The following is a 13,974-nucleotide window of genomic DNA, read 5'->3' as shown; positions in this document are numbered from 1 at the left end:
GAAAGCAGAAATAATTCATGTAAAGAAAGGCAGCAATGATAGCCAAAAGTGCCTGCATAGTACACAAAATGAAACACAATAAAACAGAAACATGGAGAGTAAAAGAACCACAAAGTGGAAATGGGGTGTAGGTACTGCTATGCATACAAACATCCTGGACTACATCTAGGAGAGAGTTACTTAACTGATGAGTACTCAGTCACTAACAGAATGCTCCAGCCTCTGACCTACAGGCATTCTGTCCCCTCTCTGTATTTTCTATCACTACAGTTATGGTTTCCCTTCCTTAGAATTGACTGATCTCATACATCCACCACTCAGGCACTCCCAATCCACTCATTTATCCAACTATCATCACCTTTGTTGCATCCAAACTCTGCCCCCACCAACCTTGCACTAACCAGTATACCTAGTCCTTTCTCTCAAGAAATTTGGCCCTCCCTGCCTACATCTTTCCAGTAAGTGTCTGACAGTCTGGCCACCAATATCTCACCCAGGAGTGAAACAACAGCCAAAATAAGGTTTGTACACATGACCATATAGCCTGTAATCCAGCCAATAAATATCAATCTACTTTTTCTGTATTTCAGCTGATGAAAATCCCAAGCTATGAAGACCGACTCAAAGTGTTGTTGTTCCGTGCTGATTTCAAAGAAAGAATCACTAAATTAAATTCGGTGAATACAATATTTGCATAAAGTTTAATCTAAACACTGTTTTTGCCTTCTTTTATAATATATAAGATTAATTTTATGTTAGAATACATTTCTAGTTTTACCTAGAATAATTTATATTATTGATATAGATCTCATTCAACTACAGTTTATAAACACAAAATTCTTTTAAAACTAAGCTAGAAATCATCATCATTTAATGTCCACTTTTCCATTCTTGCATCGGCCAGATAGAATTTGTTGAGGCAGATTTTCTATGACTAGGTACCTTTCCTGTTACCAACCCTCACCTGTTTCCAAGCAAAGTAATACTCCCCCATGGCCAGACATTTTTTACTTCTGGATTTTTAAAGACTTTATATGAGAAGATTTACCCACTGGCAACAGGTTCCCCACTCCTGGCATGGTAGTTTCCTTAACCAGTTGTTGTTGCTGCTGTTGCAGTTGTTGTTATAATATTTTGTTGTTTCATTTGTAGATTATCCACAACATCATGACAGCTTCAGTACAACTAAGGAAAAGCAATCTTTTAGTAAATGTTTTACAGGTAAGCATTATGTTTTAATGTCACACAACCCAGTCATTAAAAAAATGACTTCAAATTTGAACAGATACTGACCTTATAAGTAAGTCATAAGTACACCCACCCCCTATACACACACATACACACACACACACACACAAAAAAAAAAAAAAAACTACCACTCACATATTTGTGGCAGAATAAAGATTCTGGACCATGTCCCTCTATACACATTATTGACAAGGTTTTCTTACAGTTGGCTGCCCTTCTTATTGCTAACCTTTACCTGTTTTCAAGCAAGGGACCTTATTCCCCATGTCTTCACAAACACAAAACTGGCAGACAATTTGTTGAGAAGGAAAAACAATAAACATCACTGTTTGTAGTTCAATGCTTTTCGTGTAAAACAAGGAATCAAAACATTCACACACACACACACACACACACACACACACACACACACACACACACACACACACATGCATATATCATCATTTGACCTCCATATTCCATGCTGGCATCGGTGCGATGCTTTGACAGGATTTGATGGGTTCAAAGATTGTATTCTGTTCAAATGTTTGCTTTTACATGGTTTCACTGAATGAATGCCATTTCTAATGCCAACCACTTTACATCATGTACTGGATGCCTTTTTTCATGGCACCAGCACTTGTGAGGTTGCCATGTCATCAGCAAAACTAAGATTCTCTTCAATTGGGTGGGATTACACTAGAGATGAAGGCAGCATTTTGCTATGGGATGAGAGGTTAAATAGTGAAAGAGAGGATTTTAACAGAGCAAGTTTCTTGCTGTAGAGATAACTACATGACTATTCACCCTTTGAAAGAGAGGGTGGGTGGCCAAGAAAGAGCTGGAAAAAATATAAAAATAGTGGTGATGCAGTTTCAAAGTATTCCCTTAAGATACAAGATGAGTAGAAGTGAGTAGGGACAGGAGAATAGAAAATGTGTGAGTTGAGGTTGTAAAAATGTATGGGAGAGTGAGAGATGGTTAGAAATAAGGAATGGGTTACAGGATGAATATAATGAACAAGTGTTGAAGGCTGAGAAGTAAGGCTGGTCTATATATTGAGGTCCACTTTGCCTCCCATCCTTCAGAGGTCAATAAAATAAGTACCAATCAATAAAACAAATAGTGAGATTCTGATAACCAAGTAAAACCTCTAATGATGATGTTATTATTACAACTGACAGGAAAATATTATGTGTTGTTAATTGTAATTATTTCTGTTTTAATTTAACTTTCTGTAGTTGAAATCTTCTGATTCTTCTACACTGAAACCAGTAAAAGAATATTCTCAATGAAATTGTTCTTTATTTTTACCCCTAAAATGATAGGCCAATTGAATGGCCCACTTGTCTTGTAAGGATTAAGTTAAAATCTAAAAAAGATAAGATTAGTAATCCAAGATATTTTTCCACCAGTATTTCTTTCTTATTTCCCTTTCATACACAATTTTATAAAATCTCACTACATTTCTCTCTTCAGATGATCCTTGCTATAGGGAACTTCCTTAATGAAGGAAATAGCAGAATTTCAAATGCTGCAGGCTTTCGGATAAATTTTTTGACTCAGGTAAACATAACTAAAATATTTTATTATACCCGTGCTATATCAATAAAAAATAATTGAAACAGAGGAGTGACAAGCTAAAGGAATTGCTATAATCAGTTGCATCCTTTGTGGCTTTGAGTCTGTTTTTAATCTTTCCATGACAGTAAAACAATATCTATAATATACTGGAGTTGATTTGTTGACTGAACTCTGCTATAGCAACAACAAACTACATTGGATGACAGTAAGTCATCTGGTGAAATAAGTAGAAAGGCATTTCTTTTAGAATACCTAAATGTTTAAGTTTACATGATGCATATTATGAAACTATACAGGTTTACAACTATGATGTATATTGTAAAACTGCATAGTTTTACATTATACAGAGGTTAAATTAATTGAATCTACTTCTTTCTTCGTGTAACTGCTTCTGGAAAGAAACTGTCTGTGCTTTTAGTCCATAATCTTCAAAATTTCACACTGAAGATTACCCATATTATTCTACCAAGTTATATACCCCCCCCCCCATCAGTCCAAGAGAACCAGGAAAGGCTATGAGTACTGAGCTTCCCCCTCAAACTTTTGATGAAATTACACTGAGTGTAAACCATCTTAAAGAAAAGATCTAGTGCATAATTTCTATAAAATTTCTAATATTGTTGATTGACAAAATCCAATAGATTTAATTTGGGTTTTTTTTTTGGGGGGGGGGTTGTTTTTCAATGAGATAATCAATAGAGAAAAATCAGTGCCCACACCTTTTCAAAACATCTTCAAGAGTGATGACAGAAAAGAGAGAAAGAAAACTCTTCTCATTTCAGAGAATTGTTCTTTATACTTAGAACAGAAAGGACTCTGCTAAAGACCCCAAAAAGCAGACAATCGTGTTCAGTTCACCATCTATATGAGAAGACATGTTACCATGTAAAAGCCATAATTATGCTGATGAAAGAGTAAAAGAAATTTTGTTCAATATTTCATCTATATAAGGTTCTAGTCAGAAATAGAAATATCATGGAGAATCAAACTGTAGTAGATAATGAACCTCAGATCAGCCCTGGTCAAACAGACTTATAATCAAATGTGTTCCAGCTATAATCATTCCATTTCAGAGTGGATTTAGGATTACATTATTAAATATGGTCTTCCTTTTTAAGAAGGTAGAATGTGATATGAAAGAAATTTGGTTACTATTTCTAAAAAATTGAGTGACTATTTTGAGGCTCCCTTGAGTAGACAACTGTGATCAATTAGTTACAGTTTCACTGTAATATGTCTATACATGGCTAGAAGCTAATGTGGTCAATATCTTTTAATAAAATTTCTATTATGTGTTCACTGGAGAATTTTTGTATGGTCTCTCAACCTACTAGATATAGCAGACAAATCTCATTCAAACCACACACTACAGTCTAGAAAAAGAGAAGAACATTAAATAATTTAATCCTAGTCAATCTTAAAGTAATAGGACAGTCCAGATTAGAGAATACTTTTAATCATAGGTCATACCACTGATTACTAACCTAGGGCTAAGCAAGAACAACAGCATTGTAAACAGCTTTTTATATCAAATTAACATTTCATAATTAATTATGTTATTTTACTCTCAACAAACTATTTTTGCATTTACCATTGTCATTTCTTTCTTTGTAGATTGATGATACAAAAGATATAGAAAATAAGACATCGCTTCTACATTCTTTAACAGAAGCCGTTAGCAAGAAATTTCCAAATAGTGACTTACGTTCTGAACTGTTAGCAGTAATAGAATGCGCAAATGGTAAGAAACATCAGATGCCACTGAATGTGAATGTTTTTCATCCAAATTCATGATTCATCACTCTATATCAGTGCTTCTCAAACATTTTAAACTTTAGTTCCCTTTTCTTTTACTAACAGCCTTTCAAAATCCCTTTGCTGCAATGCAACAAAGTTAAATATACCCCAAAAATTGCTACCAACAGGTTTGTTACTTTTAAAAGGTCAACTCATGCAATCAAGTTATTCCATCAATACAATATAGAACATCAAAACATTTTGACTGTTCATTTTACATGACGATTCAAAGAGAATAAAACTGAAAATATTTTTGAAAATTAGGACAATTAAAAGACACATTTAATCATCCCTACCACAACTGATGAAATAAAACTTTTCATTAGTATCCAAGGGACAGTACTGTCTATTTTGAGAAACCCAGTTTTCTATAAGCTAGTGAAATGCTTGAATCAATGGGTAAGATTTAACCATGGTACTCACTTGGTGTACAGGACAGAAGAATTTCTTAGATATAAGGACAACATCCTGAAGCTGGTAGTTTTTTACTCTAACAATTGAGTTCCTTGTAACTTAATTTCATGTAGTGAGTATATAATTTTGTTTACATTAACCTTTAAAGTAAGGTAGGATACAGGATATCCTATAAATAATATTCATCACAGATTATCATATTTTTTTAATAAGATATAAGCAGGATACAGAGGACCTTAATTTTGGCCCTTTATGATGTTTTGTTCGTTTAAAAACCACATTTGCTGGTTGGGTAATGTGACTTTGCTGAATATCAGGTAATATTCTAGTGAATTGCAACATCAGATATAGTGATCTGATTGTTAAATATTTCTGCTACAAGGTATAACATAGGATACTATTTTGAAAAGAGTTGGTTGCAGAACATGCCTTTTTTTAAATAGAACAGAATAGAGAGGATGCTCTTTCAAAATAAGATAGGACATAGAATATCCTTGCATCAGGTTGTTGAATTACCAGTTAAAGAGTTGCTAGTTTGTTTCATCCCTGAACAACAACTCTAGGCTAAGCCTAAGGTGCACAGAATGTTAGCACAGCTCACTGCAACAAGCAACTGAAACTTGATGAAATAGAATAGAGTTGCATTTGCTTTTCTTAATTATCTAATACATGTCATTCAGGTATTTTTACCATCACAGAAGTGGAATACATCATCAAAGTTAAGGCAGAACACTAGCATAAAAGTGGCACACTCAGAGTGATATATTCCATCATTTAGGTGGCACACACCATAAGAGGGGGCACATTCCATCAGGCAGGTGTAACATTTTATTAAACAGGTGCCATCTTATCAGATGTAGCACATTACATTAAAACAGTACAAATATAAATAATCTGTCAACATGGTCAAATGAAAATTTAGAAAAATAGGGATATTCCTATTATATTGTAGTGTCCACTATTCTGCAATAGTATTCACTCAAACATATTTCTAATATGCAAGATCACACTGTTCACTCTACTATTCTACATTACACTGTCCACTCCACAATATTACACTGTTGCTCTAAACCACTTTATATTGTCCGTCTTCCTATATATTACATTATAGTGTCATTTCCAGTATATTACTCTATTGCAGTGTGGCTCTGCTATGTACAGCATTATAGTGTCCAATCTGCTATATGATACATCATAGTGTCCCCCATTATCATCGTCATCATCATCATTATTGTTCAATGTTTGTTTCCCATGCTGGCACATGCTGAATGGTTCAGCAGGAACTGACAGGTCAGAAGACTGCATCAAGCTCTAATGTCTGATTTGGCATGGTTTCCAAAGCTGGAAGCCCTTCCAAAGGTCAACCACTTTACCTTTTAGGTGCATTTTACCTATTAGGTGCATTTTATCCCTGGCACTAGCACAAGTAGCTCACAAGACAAGACACTTCAATTAAGTGATGTGCAGTATTGAAATCAGTAGAAGTATGATAGAGGGACAGGAATAAGTGTCATGCTGAAGGGGAGATATTTGGCTTCTCCCACTGGAGAGGGGGGGAGGGGAGGGGAGGGGAGGGGAAGGTGGGAGGGGAAGGTGGAGGGGAGGGGAGGGGAAGGTGGGCGAGGAGGGGGGGAAGGTGGGCGAGGAGGGGAAGGGGAGAGGATAGGGAGAGGGAAGAGAGAGTAGGGCGGTGAAAGGGGAGGAGAGGAGAGACAGACAGACAGAGATGGTGAGGATATGCCCTCAAGGTACAAGATAAATATAAGAGAGAAAATAAGGTTAGAGGAACAGAAAGAGTGGATGGATAGGTAAGTTAGCCAGAGTGTAAAAGGAGAGAAAACAGATAATTAATGATGGGAATTGGAGTGGACACAGCGAATAGGGCACACAATGGAAGCATGGTCAATGCTGAATATCAGTTTGGGGAAAGTGAAAGAAATAGGAGTGGACTAGAAAAGAGGAGGAAGTGATAAGGGACAGTGAAGTATAAGGGGATGGATGGTATCAATTACAGCACCTGAGTGAGTTGTAGGGGTAAGTTTGACAGGAACTTGTTTTTGCTGAGATGGATGGGTGACTACTCTTCTATATTTTTCTGCTATTATGTCCATTCTGCAAAACAACCAAATATTACAATAATTATTATATTTTTCTATTACAGTATCCAATGCTGATATTTACAGTGAATTGAAGGAAATAAAAACTTCTTGGCAGGTAATTTACATATAGATCCATTTATTTAGTAAATGAAATTAAATAATATTATCATTGTATTATATCTTTTATAACATGTTGCCACTTGGCAATTGGAGATAAGGTCAGACAATTGTCATGCTGATGGCAGTTATTGGGTTAGAAACATATGCCCACAACAATCCTCCTTTCTGCAGACAATAAGCCTGTACTTCTTTTTTAATGACATATCAACTTTGAAGAATTCGTGATCCTTGAGATTATCTCCCTTCCTCCAAAGGAGCTGGTTTTCATTGCCATTTGGTTATTATGATACATCCTCCAGAAGTGGAGATAATTTTAGTAAATCAAGAATGTATGTTGTATGGTATTTGGTATACTTGTATTTATCTAGACTGTTCAAAGACATGCCACTGGCCACTCTGAACTATTTATCTTAGTTGATTTTTGTTTAATATACTATACACTCTGATATGCTGTGATGAATTGTATAGGGTCTGGAACACTTTAACCATCTAGAAGGGTTGCAATGCAGACAGTAGCACAGAATGCAGTAGCAGATGAGAGTATCCAGGAGTCATGACCTGGATGCAGTTTGGCCCCCATAGAGTATAAGGAGTTAAGAAGTGAAACACTTGCAGAGTTGGAGGTGAGTGCTTCTTCTCTGAAAACCTTCTCTGCTGTTCAGCTTTCCCTAGAGTTTCTTACTACCAAAAAGCATTATTGTATTGTAGTCATTCTTTTTTGTTCTACAAACCTAACAGTTTTTTTTCTTCTTTACTGCAGAAAACAACAGAACTCATGGAAAATATTGAACAAAATGATTCAAAAGACCCAATTCAAGATATTATGAATGTATCCTTATTGATTCATAAGAAATAACTGTTGCAATTTTTTAGATAATCTCCCAATTACTCACTGAGTTTTGATACATCACATAAGACTAAGAATTAATTTCTAGATTTAAGCATAAATTTCATTTTTTTAATGAATGTTTGATCCTTATAATACTAAAAGTCACAGGTGAGACCAAAATGTGTTAAGCTAACAGCCAAAGAACCAGTAGTTCACTTACTGTCACTGATATTGAACTATACCCATTGTCAGTCATTGTTTGATAGGTAGGTGTAGTGTACTGAGGAAAGAGGAAAAAGTATTGTATAATTATCAAATATTCTGTTAACAAACAACACTAAGTTCAAATAATTTCATCTGCATTGCTTAGAGATGACTTTGATAACTTGCACTGCATATACTACATGAAAACAGTGACAGTGTCTTTGGTTGCACCTCAGTGATTTAAAGCCACTAATAAATAAAACATTTTTTTAAAGATTTTATCCAAATTACTGATACATTATAAATATGCACTCTGTTAAGTTGTTGATGTTAGGAAAGGTATCCAGTCATAGAAACCAACTAAAATGAAACTTTCAAACAATGTGTAGTCATCTGACCCATCAAGAGGAGTGGTAAAAATCTATTTAACCTATGCTGGCATGAAAAGTGAATGCAAAAGGGCAATGACAACAAGGACAATGACATAATACATTTTAAAATACCTAATGTAATTAATTCTAAAATACCTAATATAAGTCGAGAACACCTTAAATTTTATTTTTTATTTCTTTGCAAATCAGCAGGAAACCTAAGGTTAGACCAAGAACAAGATGGCTGACTATTATTCATAATCTCAGTTAGTTGTGCCTGAGAAACCAGTTGGAAGGTGTAATAATGGTTGCTTCTGATAGGACCCTATGGAGAAAGTGCCTGAGGACTCTACCCCTATAATCTTCCTATGAAATGTGGGCAGAAAAAATGGATCAACTGAATTCCTCTTTTGTAAAATTTATGTCTACTCAATTCCCTTTAACAAGTTTTCCAGAGTAAGTCTATTATTAGTAACAAATTCAGCTTCATCTTGGAAAGGATAGCTCATGGACATAAGGATTTACATTTAGAAAAGTTATTATATATCTTAGATACTAACTAGAGTAGCTAGCAGCTACAATTTTAAAGTCATCAATTCCTCGAAGCTAAAAACTCCATTTATGTTAAATAGTTATTACATTCTGCTATCAACAATTCTGGACATTAAATAATTATAGATCATGTAAATACATAGTTATATTTCCTGTCATTGTTGTTGTTGTTGTTGTTAAGTTACAGCACTTAGTTCAGCCGAAGCAGACATATAACATGAAGGCCTCCAGTCCAATATTTAGAGGTAACATATGAGTACTGAACTACAATCTGTTAAGAGACATAGTAAACTCTGTCAAATGCTGCTTAATTTTAAAGAGGCACTGACCACATATGTAAGTAATAGAAAGATAGGTTTGATCATTTTCTATTTTCAACAAGAATTATGTTAGCTAACCCCTAAAAGTTTATCCTAATCACTGCATTTAATGCTACAGTAGTTATTTTATGGTATTGGAAAATATTGGACATAAACCCAATTTTTTATACAAATCTTTAGCTATGTGGTATGGTATCCTAATTAGCTCTTGAAAGTGTGAAGGCTGAAGGAACAGGCAAAGAGAACTTGACCATATCTGTTCCATCCATCACTTGAGAAATTCTATAATGCAGTTGTTAAATTCTTTAACATTCAAAGATATTTCTTTCCAAATCCAATTCAACTTTGGAGGGTTTATTCAAGGATTTAGAGGAAGCTGTCAAAGAATTTCATACTACCTTAGAATTTTTTGGTGAGAATGATGTGGGGAACATAACAACAGACCAAATATTTGGGATATTTGCAGAATTCTTAAACAAGTATGAGGTAAGAACTGTTAGATTTTTACTAATTATCTATATTATCAAAAATCCTAAACAACCACAATGACTTTCTTTTTCTGGTTAATACTTGTTTCTTTATGCCAGAAAATAGCAGCTTTATGAATTTGATTAGATATTTTCTTACTAGTTTTGATCATCATCATTTTCGTTAACATCATGGCTTTGGTCAGCTCAAGGCTATAGTAGAAGACACTTGTCCAAGGTGCCACACAGTGGGATTGAACCCAAGACTATTTCATTGAGAAGAAAACTTCTTAACCATATAGTCATACCTGCACCTATGAAAATAATTAATTCTCGATGATTCAATGCACTATATAAAAGAATATGTTTTATAACTGAAAAGCACTTCCTAAGTTTGCAGTTTTGGACTAAGCACCAAGGTGCACTGAACTGAATAATCAACACCAAAATTTGCATTGCTGAGAAGAGTTCCACTGTCTCATCAGACAAACAGACCTTCCACAATTCACTACTTTTGTTTTATGTACCACAATGCTAATTAACAATAGTAATTCCTAATCACTGAAAGTAGAAATAACATTACCACCTCACAACTGCCACCCATCTAGCATCCCTTTCAACCTCTTTCACACCTTCCATGTTCCCAGTTTCGTTTTGTCTTTTCTTTGGATGTATGCAATTCGCAGAAACCTTTAGGGTCATGATTAAAGGCTTGTATGTATTTCATTGAAATACCAACAAATGGCCAGCCAGTCACTTACTTCCTTCCACTAGCCATTCATCATACACAACTAACAGTATGGTCAGATCTACCTACTATCATGGCAAGTTTTCTATTTTTTTCCATCCATTTTATTCTACCAACTAACTGACTGAACATAGGGAAAACTCAAGAGTAACTGTAAGCTGAGTCAGCTGAAATAAATTAGTGTACTCTTCCACTGTATCCAAGTAATTTTTATCATTTGTTTTTACGTACATATGAAGTGCATTAAAAAAGTATCTGACCTTTGGGCATAAAAAAAAATACAATGTTGTACATTTCACAAATTTTATTCAATCACCTTCAAAATACTCCCCTTGAGAGTTCACGCACTTCTTCCAGCAGTTCTGCCATTACCGGTAATACCTCTGGAACACCTTCCCAGGAATGCTATGAAGCTCTGCCGTCACTTTTCTCATTGTTCCCTCTCACAACTTAAATCGCTCCCCTTTCAGCATTGTTTTCAGTTTGGGGAAGAACTAGAAGTCAAACGGTGCCAAGTCAGGAGAGTAGGGAACCTGTGGAACAAGTCATGTGTTGTTCTTGACTAGGAAATTGGATTACAAGATGCGTTCAGAAAGTATCCGACTTCATTTTTTTGCCAACTCTCACCACGTGCATAAATCCTGTTAAAATGGAATGCACTGATCCTGTGCTTATTCCCACTTTCCTAGATTGTTATAAGATAGTCATCTATGACTATTTGTCAAACCGTCTCAATCGGCTCTTCGTTTCTGCTAATGGTTGGCTTGCCTGAGCATGCCTCACTCTCCACTGAGGTGTGACCAAGTTCAAAGCAGTTGTACTACTCCTTGTTCTGAGTTTTGTCCATGATATCATTGCCAAAGGCCTGCTGAATCTCCTGGATGTGTTTTAACAGCTCTATTGATAGATCTCTTGCATTGCTGCTTCGATTTCTAATTCCAACCAGAGCTTCGATTCAAGCTTTCCAAACGTATCACAGGCCTTATAAAGTCTACAACTGACCTTATAAAGTCTACAACTGACCTTATAAAGTCTACAACTGACCTTATAAAGTCTACAACTGACCTTATAAAGTCTACAACTGACCTTATAAAGTCTACAACTGACCTTCTCATCAAGTTCATTAAACAAACAGTGACTGATAATAAAGTCACAATTTTAGCTAGGAAAATACATCACAGGAAAAAAGTCACAATTAATTTATGGTGGCCGGTAATAAAGTCACAGGAAAAAAAGTCACAATTGATTTATGGAATACGGACAAAACCCCACTAGGACAAAACCCCCTTGGACAAAACACCCCCGGACAAAATCCCTGTGACTTTATTACCGTGACTTTTCCTAATTCTTTTAGCAGTGACTTTTTCACCTGGATTCAAGCAAACATATCTAGGAAAGACTTCCGCCCCACCCCATTTTCTCCCAAATTTACTCTTACTCTTTTACTTTTTTACTTGTTTCAGTTATATGACTGTGGCCATGCTGGAGCACCGCCTTTAGTCAAACAAATCGACCCCATGACTTATTCTTTGTAACCCTAGTACGTATTCTATCGGTCTCTTTTGCTGAACTGCTAAGTTACGGCGACACAAACACACCAGCATCGGTTGCCAAGCAATGTTGGGGGGGACAAACATAGACACACGAACATATACATAAACATACATATATATATATATATATATATATATATATATCTCCCAGAGAGTGAGAGAGGGATATATATATATATATATATATATATATATATATATATAATTAGGAGGCGCAATGGCCTAGTGGCTAGGGGTAGCGGGCTCGCAGTCATAGGATCGCGGTTTCGATTCCCAGACTGGGCGTTGTGAGTGTTTATTGAGCGAAAACACTTAAAGCTCCACGAGGCTCCGGCAGGGGATGGTGGCGAACCTTGCTGTACTCTTTCACCACAACTTTCTCTCGCTCTTACCTCCTGTTTCTGTTGTGCCTGTAATTCAAAGGGCCAGCCTTGTCACACTGTGTCTGTTAAGGGTACACGTGTCTGTGGAGTGCTCAGCCACTTGCACGTTAATTTCAAGAGCAGGCTGTTCCGTTGATCGGATCAACTGGAACCCTCGACGTCGTAAGCGACGGAGTGCCAACAACAACATATATAATTAAGTGGAGAATGGAGAAACAAACACAAGAAAAAGCAAGTCAATTGGGCTAGTTAACCATTGATTTAATTATGTGGAGATTGTATAATGATTCATTTACGAACGTTTCGATGTGCCAATTTGATTTGCAGATCTCTGTGCCGGTGGCACATAAATAGCACCATTTGAGCGTAACCATTACCAACGTCACCTTCCTGGCACGTGAAAAGACATTCGAGCGAGTTCGTTGCCAGTCCCGCTGGACTGGCTCCTGTGCAGGTGGCACATAAAATACACCATTTTGAGCGTGGCCGTTGCCAGTACCCACTGACTGGCCTTCGTGCCGGTGGCACATAAAAGCACCCACTACACTCTCGGAGTGGTTGGTGTTAGGAAGGGTATCCAGCTGTAGAAACTCTGCCAAATCAGATTGGAGCCTGGTGTAGCCATCTGGTTTCACCAGTCCTCAGTCAAATCGTCCAACTCATGCTAGCATGGAAAGCGGACGTAACCGAAAAGTGGGATTTGTGTCAGAAAAAAAAAAAAAAAAAAAAAAAAAAAAAAAAAAAAATTTAATGGTGGTTTTCTGGTGGGGGACGGGCTGAAGTCTTGCCCATCAAACATCATAATCAGAATACTACAGCAAATTAGTAGAAATACATTTAAAAAAATAGTTACCCACTACAAATTAATAGATTTGGGAACATATATATTTAAGTATGCTAGTCAAGGACTTTAAAAAATCTGCCCCGGGTGAGGATCGAACTCACGACCTTCAGATTCCTCTTATTTGAAGCATGATTATGAGACTGACGCGCTGCCTACTGCGCTACCGAGGCCTTGGGTTAGAACGGCACAAAATTACTTTAAATAGTACTAGTGCTAAGTTAGTTTATTTACATTAGTGATAATGTTTTTTATTGTTTTTCTTTTAACAAGACCATATCTTGCTACGATAGATTTCTTTCTAATTATATTTGCAAGTGTACTTTACACATACGCTACAAGTACATCATAAATACAGCTCCAATTTACCTGTTAACTGTAACGTTACCTTCAGATTTATCCTTGAATATCTGTTAAAACATACTTAAGCATTTCTTTTCTGAAATTTCCTCAACCAAATGTTTA

General features: G+C 36.0%; 1 protein-coding gene and 1 non-coding gene across 3 annotated transcripts in view; one reads left to right on the top strand and one right to left on the bottom strand.

Moving 5' to 3' along the window:
- LOC106883994 (uncharacterized) overlaps positions 1-13,974 on the top strand; it is an 83,210-nt gene that overhangs the window by 65,345 nt on the left and 3,891 nt on the right. For both annotated transcript variants that reach the window (XM_089347187.1, XM_089347188.1), the window contains exons 21-27: positions 591-677; positions 1,153-1,221; positions 2,707-2,793; positions 4,426-4,552; positions 7,184-7,236; positions 8,002-8,070; positions 9,836-10,003. In XM_089347187.1, coding sequence (XP_089203313.1) covers positions 591-677; positions 1,153-1,221; positions 2,707-2,793; positions 4,426-4,552; positions 7,184-7,236; positions 8,002-8,070; positions 9,836-10,003 — 660 coding nt within the window. The remainder of the gene's footprint in view (positions 1-590; positions 678-1,152; positions 1,222-2,706; positions 2,794-4,425; positions 4,553-7,183; positions 7,237-8,001; positions 8,071-9,835; positions 10,004-13,974) is intronic.
- Trnam-cau (transfer RNA methionine (anticodon CAU)) lies at positions 13,589-13,682 on the bottom strand. The gene is made up of 2 exons: positions 13,646-13,682; positions 13,589-13,624 (listed from the first exon to the last, which is right to left on the bottom strand). It is a non-coding gene; the product is annotated as a tRNA-Met (tRNA).

Source organism: Octopus bimaculoides, chromosome 2 (assembly GCF_046866305.1).
Source record: "Octopus bimaculoides isolate indiv1 chromosome 2, ASM4686630v1, whole genome shotgun sequence".
NCBI classification, from domain to species: domain Eukaryota; kingdom Metazoa; phylum Mollusca; class Cephalopoda; order Octopoda; family Octopodidae; genus Octopus; species Octopus bimaculoides.
Note: the sequence above shows the minus strand (reverse complement) of the source record. Positions and strands in the feature narration are given on the sequence as shown.